Source organism: Melitaea cinxia, chromosome 4 (assembly GCF_905220565.1).
Source record: "Melitaea cinxia chromosome 4, ilMelCinx1.1, whole genome shotgun sequence".
Lineage (NCBI taxonomy): Eukaryota > Metazoa > Arthropoda > Insecta > Lepidoptera > Nymphalidae > Melitaea > Melitaea cinxia.
In genome coordinates this window covers 5064004-5079080 of record NC_059397.1, presented here as the reverse complement: position 1 = coordinate 5079080, position 15077 = coordinate 5064004, and the positions used below count along the sequence as shown (strand labels likewise).

At 31.8% G+C, this 15077-nt stretch overlaps 2 protein-coding genes across 2 annotated transcripts; one reads left to right on the top strand and one right to left on the bottom strand.

Annotated features, from left to right (window-relative positions):
- Window positions 1–2520: 2520 nt before the first annotated feature.
- On the top strand, window positions 2521–6129 carry LOC123670509 (histone PARylation factor 1). Its single transcript, XM_045604001.1, has 5 exons — window positions 2521–3242; window positions 3390–3538; window positions 3619–3848; window positions 4139–4392; window positions 5657–6129. Exons 1-5 carry the CDS (start codon window positions 2661–2663, stop codon window positions 5708–5710), a joined length of 1269 nt encoding a protein of 422 aa, XP_045459957.1. The 5' UTR covers window positions 2521–2660; the 3' UTR covers window positions 5711–6129.
- A 1310-nt stretch (window positions 6130–7439) lies between these two features.
- Window positions 7440–13185, bottom strand: LOC123670033 (DNA-(apurinic or apyrimidinic site) endonuclease-like). Its single transcript, XM_045603527.1, has 6 exons — window positions 13019–13185; window positions 11522–12359; window positions 10738–10893; window positions 9245–9811; window positions 8099–8279; window positions 7440–7732 (listed from the first exon to the last, which is right to left on the bottom strand). Exons 1-6 carry the CDS (start codon window positions 13043–13045, stop codon window positions 7591–7593), a joined length of 1911 nt encoding a protein of 636 aa, XP_045459483.1. The 5' UTR covers window positions 13046–13185; the 3' UTR covers window positions 7440–7590.
- Between the last annotated feature and the right edge of the window lie 1892 nt (window positions 13186–15077).

Genomic DNA, 15077 nt, shown 5'->3' with positions numbered 1-15077 from the left:
TTGCCTGTCTGTCTGTATTTTACAGAATATATTTCGGAGAGTGTGCCCAAGAGCTGCACAATTTGGTTCCACCATCACCATTCTACCACCGAACCGCTAGGCATCGCTTGAGTGTGCACAGCTACATGGTTGAAATCCCACGATCTCGCACTAAGCGTTTTGCTTCCTCTTTCTTAATACGCACCGCAAAAATTTGGAATACCCTTCCGGCTTCCGTTTTTCCAAATAATTACAACTTGGGTATTTTCAAATCAAGAGTGAATAGGCATCTTCTAGGCAAGCGCGCACTATCTTAGGCTGCATCTTCACTTACCATCAGGTTAGATCGCGGTCAAGCGCTAGTCTATATATTTAAAAAAAAAGAACATTTATTACGTAAGAATATAGTTTATCATATTTAAAACATAATATATATGACTAAAAGAAATTTTAATTTATTAATACTAATTGAGTTTTTCTTTTTAACTTTCCAATTTTACGGACCTTATACTCCTTTTAATTTAATAAAAATAATAATTGATTTCAGATGTTTAGTTTATTAATTTTAACCGACTTCCAAAAAAGGAGGAGGTTCTCAATTCGACTGTATTTTTTTTAATGTATGTTACATCAGAACTTTTGACCGTGTGGACCGATTTCGACAATTTTTTTTAAACGAAAGGTGGTGTGTGTCAAATGGTCCCATTTAAATTTATTTGAGATCTAACAACTACTTTTCGAGTTATATCTAATAATGCGCTTTAACTTGATGCTTTTTTCGTCGACCTACGTTGTATTATACCGCATAACTTTCTACTGGATGTAATAATAATAATAAACCACTTTATTGCAACTAAAGATAGTATACATAGCAAACCTTAATTCTAGACACATATAGTGCAATGGGCGATCTTATCACTAAATAGCGATCTCTTCCAGATTACCCAACAAGATGATGATGTACCAGTGATAATTCTTTTTTTGTTGGAAAGGAGATATCCCGAATTTAGTACCATAATAAGAAAACCAGGATCTGATGATGGGATCCCAGAGAAATCGAGGGAAACTCTTAAAAATCCGCAATAATTTTTTATTGGGTGTACCAATTTTGATAATTCTTTTTTTGTTGGAAAGAAGATATCCCTAGTTTAGTACCCTGATAAGAAAACCAGGATCTAATGATGGGATTCCAGAGATATCGAGGGAACTTCTTGAAAATCCGCAATAACTTTTTACTGGGTGTACCGATTTTATTTTTAATTTAATCGAAAGCTGATATTTGTCATGTGGTTACATATAAATTTTATTGAGATCTGATAACTACTTTTTGAGTAATCTTTGATAACGCGTAGTTACTTGACTATTTTTTCGTCGATCTACGTTGTATTACTCGTCGATGTAATTGAAGTCGGTTTTTTTTTCGTTTGCGAGCAAACATAATTATGTGAATTGAATATGTATATGCTACACCTTATAAGGATACAACAATAGACATATCGAATATTCGCTTGCTATAGCTGTGAATACACGCATAGAAACACACAAGTTTCCTTTTTGAACAAAAGTCAGAGAATTACAAATTCAACTTATTTGTGGCTTTGTTTCTGGATGGATACAGCTTTTTTTATAATATAATAACGTTCTTATATGACATATCCACATGCGGCGTTGAAAGTAGGTCGTAAGATTGAATTAAATAGTCAAAAATCAAGAGATCATAAAATTATAAAATTACGAAAACAGTTTTAGGTTTACTTCTAAAAAGATGAAGTAGAAGGTGAAAGCTTGTATCTATTGTATTCTAATATTTTTAACGTTAAAATTATGAAACTTTAATTATATTCTAGTGATTTAAAACATTCCATCGACTTTAATCTCAAATAAGATGTAAAATTTACATATTTAATTCTAATTTTGTGAATATGTAGATGTCCATGTCACTGTAGTGTCTGAAGTTTTTTTAAAAAGATGTTTTAGGTGTTGATTAATCTTCCACAAAAATAATTTCGTTTTTATACTTTTAGTTTATCTTTTCTTAACATTAAATCTTAAGACATTTTATCCCAAACCCAAGAGTCTTATTTGGTACCTTCATATTGGTATATTAAGGGATTAATGGGATTTTAGGAGAATATTAAAGTTCAAAATATATTTTTAGAATTAATTCACTGTTTCTGATGATCATACAAACAATATGTACTAAGGTATCAATGTTTTTAATTTGTTATGAATATATATTTTAATAATATTTATTTTATAATATTTCTTGGGCATAAAAGTTTCGAACGTTCGCCTATTCTCTAAAAAAATTATAGAAAAAAAGTCTGACTTGTTTTGAGTAGGTATACTTGATCCCTTCATCCATGACTTGATCCATGTGTTGGTCTTGTTATTTTTATTGTTATTGTATAAATGTCACTGTTGACAGTGTCAAAATTGCGTTCTGATTTGGTAATTTGGTTCAATTTTTTTAATACATTGTTATATTTTCATATATCGTCGTATCGTATTTAGTGAATTTTAAATAATATCATTTTTAGTGTATTTTTTACTTATAAGTTTATTAAAATTGATTTAATATTAATTACTAAGTTATTATTTGGCGCCATGTGCCTGCAACTACTGTGTTGACTTTAATAAAATTAATCTACATACTACATAACTATTAAACGTTTATTACCATGTCTGAGGAATGGCAAGAGTACGTTAAAGATCCTAGAACAGTATGTAAATATGGCATCAAATGTTACCAAAAAAATCCAGAACATCATAAACAGTATAAGCATCCACCTCAATTAAAGGCGAATAAAAAGCAAAGACATAATCGTTTTCAACCTTATAGTAAAGCGAAAGCTCAAGATGTTACTCGAAATTCAAAGAAAGATGTCAAAAACATACAACAAGAAAAAGTTGATAAAGTTGATAGCCTTCCTTCAGCCTCTATAACAGTACAAAACGACGAGGATAAAAAGGAAACGAGTGATAAAACTCACATTGATTCAGATTGCACTGTTTCATTCTACGACAAAGATGAAGATCACAGTATACTAAAAGAATGCTTTTTAGTAGAAATGCCACCAGATTTTTACAAATTTTATGAGTGCCTTACTAGAGAATCCGATTGTGTTGAAAAATTATTAGAAAGTGTCAACTTACAACTTATTGGTCCTTATGAGTTGTTTTTGAATAAATTACCAAAATTAAAAGATAAAAATTTGTATTTGATACACTGGAGATTTTTTTATGATCCTCCTGAATTTCAGGTATACTTTTATTATCCTGTTGATATGATCTGGCTTAGTAATTCAAAACAAATATTTCATGGTTTGGTAAAACTATTAAAAAAAAATTACCACAGCACAATATTATTTCAATAATTTCTTCTATAAAATTAAATCATTGTATTCCAGGCTGTTTTAAAAAAGAAGGGTAAAAGTGAATTCCACATTGGATATTATAGAGACAATCCCAAAGAAAAACCAGTATTTCTTGCCAAAAATGATAGTGCAGTAGATTATATTATCACTCCTATATCTGAGAACATATTTGGAGCAGTGTAGTATGTAATCATTTGTTTTTTTCTTTTCTTTTCACTTTCAACGAACTTTGTCTAAATTTTCCTAAGTTTTTGTGTTTTAGCTGGTTTTTACAAAAAGAAAAGAAAACTTCACCCTTTATTTCTATGGCTTGCCAAAAATTGATGGAAAAGGTCAAGGGTTGGGCTGAGGAACACAGCTATTCATTAGAAGAATTCAACATGAAGAGTAGATTAAAAAATGTAGTCTGTCGAACTTTTCACAGTGCTGGCATTGTGGTGCCATATGATAAAAAAACACAACTAGGCTACAGGAAATTAGCAGAGAGTGATGGTAATTATTAAAATGTCTAGGATTTTTGTTTGTTTCATAAATAAACTGTAATAGAGTAATGCTAACAATATTGAATTTGATTGACAAAGCGAATAAATTGAAGCCTTGAATTTTTAATTTCATTAAAAATAATTTTTTTTTTTTATTTTACAAACTACATAGTAATAAATAAACTATTAAAATACAACAAAAATATTCTATATGAAATAAATAAATAAATAATGTTTTGACGATAGAGTATTTAATGTCTAAATAGGAAACCTATATGAAGATTATGATTATATTTGTAGCAAATATGAAAAAAATGTTCAAAAAATTATCAGAAGCAAAGTCTCAGGAAGAAAAAGACAAAATATTATCAGAACTTCAACCAGTAATAACTTATGCTAGCATAGCAATGGATGAATGTGACTTTGGAACTGGATTAGAGGCAGGCATAGCTTTTTTTTGCTCAGGCTTAGAAGAATTACAAACCAGTGCATTAAAGAATCTTGATGTTGCTTATGCATTACTACAAAGAGAAGCTTTTGGGAAAATAATTAAGGTAATTTGTAAAATTCATCTATACTGATAATATTTTTTGTGTTTGATAGCCCATTTATCATGGAAAGCTAAGGGCTATAATAATAATAATAATAAATAAATATCTTATAACATAGACACACGGTCGTCTGTACCTATGGTAAGCAACTTAATGTTTGTGTTACAGGTAACAGCCGACTGTTACTATTTTTTTTTATAATGAGTATAGTTCATTTTTATTACAAATTGATGCGGGTGATACCACAAGGCACAGCTAGTGCCCTGTGGTTTAAAAATAGATAGACATATTAATTTCTTTATAATTTTCATTCATTCATTCATTCATTACAGCCTATACAGTCCACTGCTGGACATAGGCCTCCACAAGTTTGCGCCAAAAATAACGTGAACTTATGTGTTTTGCTCATAGTCATAATTATGTGAAGAAACTTGTAAATTTATATCAAATTTGGAGGGATTAGCAAAAAAATGCACAAAAGACCCAAGACGTATTTAAGCAGCGCCATCAAAACTTTGTCAACAATTTAGATAATTTGTTTTATAATGCACACGCCGATCAATCAATCATTACAGCCTATACAGTCCACTGCTGGACATAGGCCTCCACAAGTTGATGCCAAAAAAAAAACGTGAACTCATGTGTTTTGCCCATAGTCACCACGCTGGGCAGGCAGGTTGGTGACCGCAGTACTGGCTTTGTCGCACCGAAGACGCTGCTGCCCGTCTTCGGCCTGTGTATTTCAAAGCCAGCAGTTGGATGGTTATCCCCCCATCGGTCGGCTTCTTAAGTCCCAAGGTGGTTGTGGAGGGGTGGCTAAATACTTTAGTGCCGTAGCCACACAGCAAATATATATATATATATTTGCGGGTTCGATTCCGGCTTGTGATGGTGATATCTGTATTTGTACAAATAATTCTTTTCTAGTTTGGATGTCTGTCCTTGTGGTTCTCCCCACCGTGCCTAGGAGAGCATGTTAAGCAATTGGTCGGAGCAGTGATGGGTTAAGGTCCAATCTTTCTCTTACATGAAGAAAAAGGCCTATACCCAGCAGTGCAATGTCACAGGCTGAGTTATCAATATATAAAGTTTATATTAATAGTGCTTAGAGTTACAATTGAACCTTATTTTTACACCAACCACCATTTGGAAAGAAAAGAAGAATAGGAATAATATAAAAAATAACAATTTGATACTATTATCTTCTGATAATGTTAAATAATATTGTTTCAATCAAAAGAAAATTATCATTAATTTTTATTTTCAGGTGCATATGCGGCACCGTCGCAAGGGTCCAGATATGTCTGCGTTGAATATTTAATATTAGTATTAATTTTATATAAGTTTGGATGTCTGTCTTTTAATTTTAACCTGACATGACTCTTTATTTAAGTTTTTATTTTAACGACGTCTGCCTCAAATAAGTTACGGATTTACGTGTTGTAGTGGCGCCATCTATCTCCAGCGTTTGAGATAAATTGTCAAAAAGTCCAAAATACGTGTTTCTTCAACTATATTATGATTTTGTCGCTCTCTGCAACCCTCTCGTTTTTTTTTAGGCCTAGAACCACCGTAACATCTAATTTTGATAAACTTATAAAAACAAACAAGTAATTATAAACTTTAACTAATATTAATTAAAATTTACAATTGCTTGTGTTGATGGCACTTGATTTGTGAGAAGTCCACTTTGTCAAGACATTGTAAGTCATTATTGAATTTTATAAAATATCATCCAGACATATTTTTAACTAATATTCAATAAAATTATACCTAATACATACAAATATTGTTGCAGTTGTTGACTATTAAAATTAATGAATATAAATTAAAGTAATAATTATTTTTTTTCTCTTAACAACAAATAAAATGATGTTATGGTTGTGTAATATTGGTTTAATGTCTTTATTGGCTGCTAATTCATAACACTAAAACGTGTGTAACTTCACATACTGTGTAAAACTTTATATTGAGTTGAACTTTATACTATTTCCGCTGAAAAAATATAAAATGAGCTATTATTTACTGTTTTTAACCATCTTCTAAAAAGGAGGAGGTTCTCAATTCGATTGTCATTTTTTTTATGTTATCTCAGAACTTTTGACTTGGTGGACCGGATTCGATGTTTTTCTAATAATGCGTATTTACTAGATTATTTTTACGTCGACCTATGTTGTGTCATACCGCAAAACTTCACTGGGTTTACCGATGCTGATGATTCTTATTTTCATTGAAAGCTAAAACCTGTCTTGTATTCTCATTTAAATTTGATCAAGATCTGATGAGTACTTTTTGAGTAATCTCTGATAACGCGTATTTACTTGATAATTTTTTCGTCTACTTACGTTGTATTACTGGTCGATGTAATTGAAGTAGGTTTTTTTGTTTGCGAGCAAACACAATTATTAGCTAGTCAAATTTTCAAATAATACCCATATAATACTGTACTCATTACCTCTACCATCCATAAGTAAACGAATTCCTTGTACAAATTGATGTGCGAAAAGTGTTCGTTCAATATGTACCTATATTGATACCTTACCTTTTATATACATATTTATATTTCCAAACTATCTTTATGAAAATTCTTGAGATTGACGTTTCAAATAACTATGAGGCTAAGGCAGGCTAAGGCACTATGATTTCACAAATACTGTTTCCATTTAATAAAATCCTTTAAATACATAATTAACATCTATTCATACAAATAACTAAAATATTCTTTGTTAAATAAAAGGCTTATTAAAGGTTTTATTCAATAAAATTGTCAATTACATTGTAAAATAATTATTAAATATTTTCAACCTTACAACAAGGTATCTGCTATTTAATATGAAATTTTGCATTATAGACATTTTATCATAAAACAAATTTTTCTTGTAACTTTCAAACTAAAGTACATTTTATGTTGTAAAAATGTGAATGTAACTATGAAAAAAAAAAATGATTTTACTTTTAGGTAAGCACTAGTTTGTAACACATGCACGCTTTAATTACAAAACGATGTGTTAATATTAATGAAGGTCAATGAGCAATAAACCAAAACAAACTTAAACAAAATTATTTATGTAGTTTCACTGGATTACAAAAGTAATTTCAAACAAAAGGTAGCAAAAAATGATAAAAAGAAATTCACTTAATTCTATGAATTGATGGAAATAGGGTATTTGTTCGAGACTCATCAGTTTCAATAGAACGTGTCTATTCTTTTGGTTTGTCTGCACTAGTAATGTGCATGAAAACTGTTATAGGACAATGGTCACTCCCGTAGACCTCATCTCGTATCACTGTGTCGCACAAAGCCGGTAGTAATCTCTGAGATACAATGAAGTAGTCTAAACGCCTGAAACAATAAAATTATTGATAAGCTAAGATAAGATCCTTTGATAAGTCAAATGAAAGCTTGCAATTTCAACTGTAATAGCAATTCTTTATTGCATTCAGCATTCAATAGTGTCATGGTTGCACGGTTAAGATGTGTTATGGGAAATTTTTGTCACGAACTTTGTGACCTTTACTAAATTTAAAAATATTTTTAATAGCCTTATTATCTCCAAGGCCCAATATTGCGGACGCTTGTAACTTAATGCTGGCAGTTACGAAAAATAAAGAAGTTATAGAAAACACCCGCAGCGGAGCAGCGCGGCGAATTAAGGACATCCCCAATCGTACGTACACTCGTTACGTTACAAAAATGGACTCTACTTACCATCCAACATTTTTCGATCTACTATTAAACATATAGCTCCAAAACGTGTAAGCACCAGTCTTGTTTGGATAGAAATGGCGATATAAGTCTACGAAACCGTCTCCCAGTAGCTCTGTCATGCCGGCGCGCTCCTCGTCAGTGAAACCGGCGTTCTTCCGATTTGTTTTAGGATTCGTCAAGTCTGTAATGTTGAATATTGTTTTAGCAATAGAAATAACCTTTTTTTTAAATATTTTTATTCGTAACGTATATTACAAGAAAACGCACGCATACCCATACACGCACACGCACGCATACACATACACGCACACGCACGCATACCCATACACGCACACGCACGCATACCCATACACGCACACGCACGCATACCCATACACGCACACGCACGCATACCCATACGTGCACGCAATCCCATACGTGCACGCATACCCATACGTGCACCCATACCCATACGTGCACACATACCCATACGTGCACGAATACCCTTACACGCATGTTAACATGCACGCACATTAAAACATTATTGTAATTGGCCACTACAATTTTAAGTATCAAAATTAGACGTTAATTATTATTTGTAGGCAAGACACAGCGAGAAAGATTAAGATTAAAGCACAAAAACTAGTCCGAACAAATAATAAATCTTAGATCATAACATTTACTAGTGTACAGTAATAAACTACAAATACATAGAGCAAAAAGCTTGTATAAGGTGTACATTCCATTATGTAACTTAAATATTGCAGTAATGTCTTGGCGAATGTATGGTGAATTATACGCCCTGTACTAAGTACATCAACTTTAAATCCATAGAATCTTCGCAATAGTCAGTCAGCACCAGCGGTTTTGACCTCGAATGCGTCAATAAATAATCGCCATGTATATGTGATATGATTTCTATAGGCTCATGTATGTTATAATCATACTAATGTTCATCAAAATAGATTCAGTAGTTTTCCGAGACCTGCGCGTTTATATAAAAATGTTTTCGCAACAGTGGCGTATTTATATACGACATAAAAATTGCCGTTTCATTTCTGTTAATTTACAAAATTCACTTTTCTACAGTATGGTTAGATACCTACGTCTAATCGTAAGACGAAATATGAAGTGTTTAAGCATAAGTGTAAAACAAAATGAACAAACCTATCTCGTTATGAGCCACGTTCATATCCCCACATATTATTACGGGTTTATTTTTATCAAGAGTCTTAACATGTTTTCGAAATTCTTCGTTCCATTTCAATCTTTTAGGAAGCGTGACCAGTTTGCGTCCAGCGTTGGGGACGTATGTACATATCAAATAGAACTGCTCATACTCCGCTGTAATTATTCGACCGTCACTATCTAGTTCTTCGTTGTGTAGGCCATATTGGACATTCATTGCTAACTTTGTCGTGTATATTCCCACACCGGCGTAACCATCTTTGTCGCTACATAGCCAGTACGCGTGATAACCGGGAACGTTCTTTATCTCATCTGGCAGCTTCTCTTGAGAACATTTTACTTCTTGCAAGCACAATATATCAGGTTTCTCGTATTTTAAATACTCTAAACCGTCCTTCCCCATCCACGCCCTGATTCCGTCGACGTTCCAACTCGCTATTTTGAAGTTCCATTCTTTACCCTGTGAGTTTTTTGATGTGTTAGAGAAATCAATTGATTCATAGTCAGTCGTAGATTTAGCCGGTTTCTTTTTACTATCCTCAGAAACTGAAAAGAAGTTCCTTTATAATGTATGCGCTTTGTTTTATGGTAATCATTCTCATACAAATTTCACCATCAAATTTTATCATATTTATGTCGAGAATATAATTATTTATAATATAATGTATCAATTTCTAATTTAAATAGTAATATTTAAAAAAAATATATTAATTTAAAGACTATAAAAATAAAAGATTAAGATTAGAATTTAATGAGTATAACTATATTTGAAAAGCAGAGATTTAAAAAGTATAAAACTGCATTCTTTTTTCCATATCACTATAACTTTGCCAATTATTATTATTTAATGCTAATAATTATAATACTGAAAAGACATTTACGTATTTTTTGTAACTTATTTGTCGCCGTGCTTAGCCTTATAAAAATAATTATTTTACAAAGATTACTAACCATATTTAAATAATTATGGCATGAGATTATGACTCATGCAATAGTATCTTAATAATATCTAAGTATTGGCACAAGAAATGTTTTTGTTTTCTAGAAGTATGTATTTAATTATTTTGCATTTAATATATATAATAATTTGCTTATATATTATAAGTATGTAATTAATCTCTTTGATGGAGAATAAGGCATCTGGTTATATCACATCTGGCTGAATAAATCAATTAATCAGTATTTTATACTATTTTAATCTTAGTACTGAAGGAAATAAAGTCTTATTAGATCTTATACTATACCTCTACCATGTTAGTAAAATTCTACTTAAGTGAACAAATTACTTGATAAAATTATTTTTAAAAAGCCAAGGTAAAAAGTAGCATATATAGAGGAAAGAAAAAAAAAATTAAACAAATATTTTGGAAACTGTTTATTTAATAATAATAAAGAAAACACACTTATTCATAGTAATACGAAACAATGGTCAATGACATTAAATAATGAAAAAAATCAACAAAATTAGTTACCCTTATCGTCAGCCTTACGCCGACGTTTTGATGTTGGCTCACCGGTGTCTTGTATTTCTTCAGGTTGTGGTTTATCAGCTTTCTTTTGTCCACGTTTACCCTTTGGCTTAGTTTCAGGAATGGTATCATCTTTTTCGGTGTCACCTTTTACATCACCTAATGAAATGTCAAAGAAAAATAGGTGTAAAGTAATTAATAGACTATATTGTACAGACTAGTATTGTGTACAAAACTCTAGCAAAGTAAAACTTTAACAGTTGTTACTGATTTCTCAATAAGTTCGTATAACGAGCTGAACGTATATAACAATAATTGAATATTATATCGTCATCATCATCATCATTTCAGCCTATTGCAGTCCACTGTTGGACATAGGCCTCCACAAGTTTGCGCCAAAAATGGCGTGAACTCATTGTGTTGCCCATAGTTACTACGCTGGGCAGGTGTGTTGGTGACCGCAGGGCTGGCTTTGTCGAACCGAAGATGCTGCTGCCCGTCTTCAGCCTGCATATTCAAAGCCAGCAGTCAGATGGTTATCCCGCCATTGGTCGGCTTTATAAGTTCCAAGGTGGTAGTGGAACTGTGTTGATTCCTTAGTTGTCTCTTACTACACCCACGGGAAGAGAGGGGGTGGCTATATTCTTTAATTCCGTAGCCACACAGCTAAGCACAAATAATCTTTACCAATAAAAGTTAAAAATTTAATATATAATGTCAAACTACTATAAATTAGAATTACTAATTTGAAATTTTTAATATTGAGTTTCAATAATTCATTTATTACCTTTTCCTTTCTCCTCTTTTTTGGCATCTTTTCCGTTCTTGTTAGACAGAGCTTCTGCAGGTTCCTCATCGATATCTTCTGACCCATCTTTGACCTGCACTTTTTTACCTACATTCTTACGAGTTTTCTTTTTTACTTCTATTTTATCTTCTTCAATTCCTTTTTCTGAGGATGAGTTTTCATTTTCATTCTCTGCTTCCTTTTCTTCGACATTCTTTTTTACTTCTGATTTTTCCTGGTTTTTTTGCCCTTTTTTCTTACCTTTAGTTGCAGGTTCACCCTTAACCTCATAGCTTTCTTCTTCTGGTTCGGGATTTTTTGCCTTTCGACCTCTACCCCGACCCTTCGGTATTTTTTCAGTAACTTCATTTTTATCAATATTCACTTCTTGTTTAGTATTTTTTTTAGCTTTACTTTCTTTAGGCTTCAATTCCAAGGGTTCTTTTTTGGCAGTTTTTTTACGACCTTTTGTAGCAGGAGCTTGAGCATCTTCAGAATGCCCATTTGAATCACCTTGCTCCTCATTCTGGTCTTCATTTGGAGTTGTTGCATCTTCCTCAAAATTATCACCATTTAATGTGTTAACTTCAGAATTTGTTTCTTCCACATTTTTCTTTCTTCCTTTCTTTGCTGGTGGTGCCGTATCTTCTTTGCTATTGATACTTGACTCGTCATCATTATTATCACTGGCAGCAATCTTTCGTTTCTTTTTTTCTGAAACTGTAACTTTTTCTTCTACAATTGCTTCTGAGTCCTGCTCTACATCTAATACATTTTTAGCCTTTCCTCTTCCTTTTTTTGCTACACCATTTTCAGAAACTTTAACATCTGCATTTTTCTGCAAAATTAATTTGATTCAAAAATTATGACAATGAAATCAATATCGATATAATCAATATATCATATTACAAATGATCTATATGTATTTTTAATTTTATTTATATTATCAATAAAAATATTTTTCGAGTTACAATTTAAATTGAACTTGATTTCAGTATTTGAAGTAACTTTCAAATTCACAACATCCTTCAATAACAACATAATGGTATTACAATAAAAAAAAAATGTTGAGAACATTCATCAAACTTTAACTAACATGAGACAACTAGTAGGAATATTAGATTTAATTTCAAATTTTTAAGACGTTACTACTCTGAATAATATCGTAAATCATCATATAATATATATATACACTGATCTATCGGAAAATCGGAAAGAACAAAAGAAGTGGTTGAAGATGAAGATAAATAAAAAAAAAAAGAATATAGAAACACGCGGCCTTTATACATAATTTCGTAGATATAAAATAAGACGCATTTACATCACAATCAACATTAATCGTTTGAGATATTTAAAACTGTAGGTCATTTATAACATTACATTCTATTACATCCTACAAAATAAGCACGTGAAAGCGTAGAAGTGTCTGTTGATAACCATGCTAACCAGTTTATTTTTGCGAATATAATAAAACATAATTACATGAAACGCATATACCTTAGCTTTAGCCGTGCGCGGCGCCATTTTTAATGCTATGTGCACAAAATAACACTTATTTAACAATTTGTAACAAATAAAATATCCGGCACCGGCGATTTAGTGCGTCTTTAGAGATGACGAACGAGTTACCGGCAATCAACCAGCAATGACAATGACAGAAATGAGAATGGCGCCAATTTGTTGACATTTTCTTTCGTAGCATTGGTCTCTATTGACTCTATTCTCTTCTCTTTGGTACAAAAAATATTTTAATCATTACATTTACACAAAACTCATTTACACAAAAATAAACAGTAAGGACTAAACACCAACATTTAACCTTTTGACCGCCGTAGTCACCTATACTTGACAAGGGCTCGCGAGTCCTGTGCGCCAGCGACGTCTATAGGTGACAAAAAACCCGGACCACAAAAATATTAAATAAAATTATTAAAAAAATATTTCTAGTATTTTAATTCAACATTTATGAAAATAGAATATCCCCGCAACATTTGAGTATAAAAAACAAGTCTTTTAGAGCTACACGTACTGAGAAACATTGAAATAAAAACATGCATTTTTATTCCACGTAAATGATATGTCCAGAACGCCGAAGTCGTCTATAGTTGACCGCTAGGGATGTGACGCAAGAGGTATAAATAAATAATAAATAAATAAATATTTACAACATACACACACGGTCATCTGTTCCTAAAGTAAGCAACATAATGCTTGTGTTATAGGTAACAGCTGACTGGTATAGCTATTTTTTTTTTGATAAGCATACATATAAATATAAATAAATATATATTATACCCAGACTCGGGGTGGGAATCAAACCCATAACCTCCGGAGCAGAAAGCACCGCTGACCTGTAGTCACTACAAACTGCGCCAACGGGCTAGTCAAAATGGTATAGATGATTTATATATTCTTTATTGCACTTTAAAAAAATCATAATTACAAGTCATTTTTGCAATTAGCTATTCAAAATTCGACTCAAACGTGTTATATTTTCTATAAATAATTTAATATTTGAATAAAACGAAAGGTAAAAAACATAAAACTATCATCAGCTAACACATAAATAGCAAATGAATAAAAAATCAAATCAACTAAAATCAATCAAATCGCCATAATAAATCTGATATCTCAAATCTGGCGCATCTCTAGCGCGTAGTCATTAATCCGTTCTCTACACGCCGTTGTCAAGTATAGACGACACGCTGATGACGTCATAAGCGAATAGCGAGAAAACTAGTGAAGTGCAAGACGAGCGATACCTTAGAACATTGTCGCATTTTGGAAGGCGTCGATGATTTTAATAATATACAATTACCAATAAAAAAAAATTATTTTTTTCATTTTTTTTTATCTAAGGTTAAGAGCGAAATTACGATTTTCTTTCTCATTCTCAAAATCATTTGGCAGTATCAATATCATCTCTAACCCCCACTCTCATAAAAGCTTTTTTTCTGAGACCCATGTCGTGTCGTCGTGTGTTGTGAAATATTTGATTTGAAATATTGCTACTTACTCAGTACTGTTTTAGTACTATTTGCTACCTAAGCAAAAAAATATTTAACGCATGTAAATATTTCTTTTAAACTAAGGCTGGCATCGACCGCACCGATTATATTAATTTGCTTCATCGGATCAACTACTGAGTTGGGGAACAATGGAACACGGGGCACTATGGAACAGTGTCGATAAAAATTTGAATTCTAAACTAATTCGTGTGGTAACGCTTCGACCAATTACAGCGCGTGGGGACTCTTGAAAATCCGTAATAACTTTTTACTGGGTGTACCGATTTTGATAATTTTTAATTTTATCGAAAGCTAATGTTTATCATGTGGTCACATATAAATTTCATTGAGATCTGATATCTACTTTTTGAGTAATCTTTGATAACGCGTAGTTACTTGACTATTTTTTCGTCGATCTACGTTGTATTCGAGCAAACACAATTATTCATGTTCAAAAGTTGAGATTTCTTTTCAAAGTACTTTCTTTTTAGTAAAAAAGCTTAAAGAATAGGTAAATGATATTTTTTTTCATTAATTTTAATCATTTG

Coding starts and splice junctions, on each gene's coding strand:
- LOC123670509 (XM_045604001.1), top strand. CDS start 2,661: ATGTCTGAGGAATGGCAAGAGTACGTTAAAGATCCTAGAACAGTATGT. Junction 3,539..3,618: donor AACATATTTGGAGCAGTGTA/GTATGTAATCAT, acceptor TTTGTGTTTTAG/CTGGTTTTTACAAAAAGAAA. Junction 3,849..4,138: donor GAAATTAGCAGAGAGTGATG/GTAATTATTAAA, acceptor TTATATTTGTAG/CAAATATGAAAAAAATGTTC.
- LOC123670033 (XM_045603527.1), bottom strand. CDS start 13,045: ATGGCGCCGCGCACGGCTAAAGCTAAG. Junction 12,360..13,018: donor CGCGCACGGCTAAAGCTAAG/GTATATGCGTTT, acceptor TTAATTTTGCAG/AAAAATGCAGATGTTAAAGT. Junction 9,812..10,737: donor GCGTAAGGCTGACGATAAGG/GTAACTAATTTT, acceptor ACTTCTTTTCAG/TTTCTGAGGATAGTAAAAAG.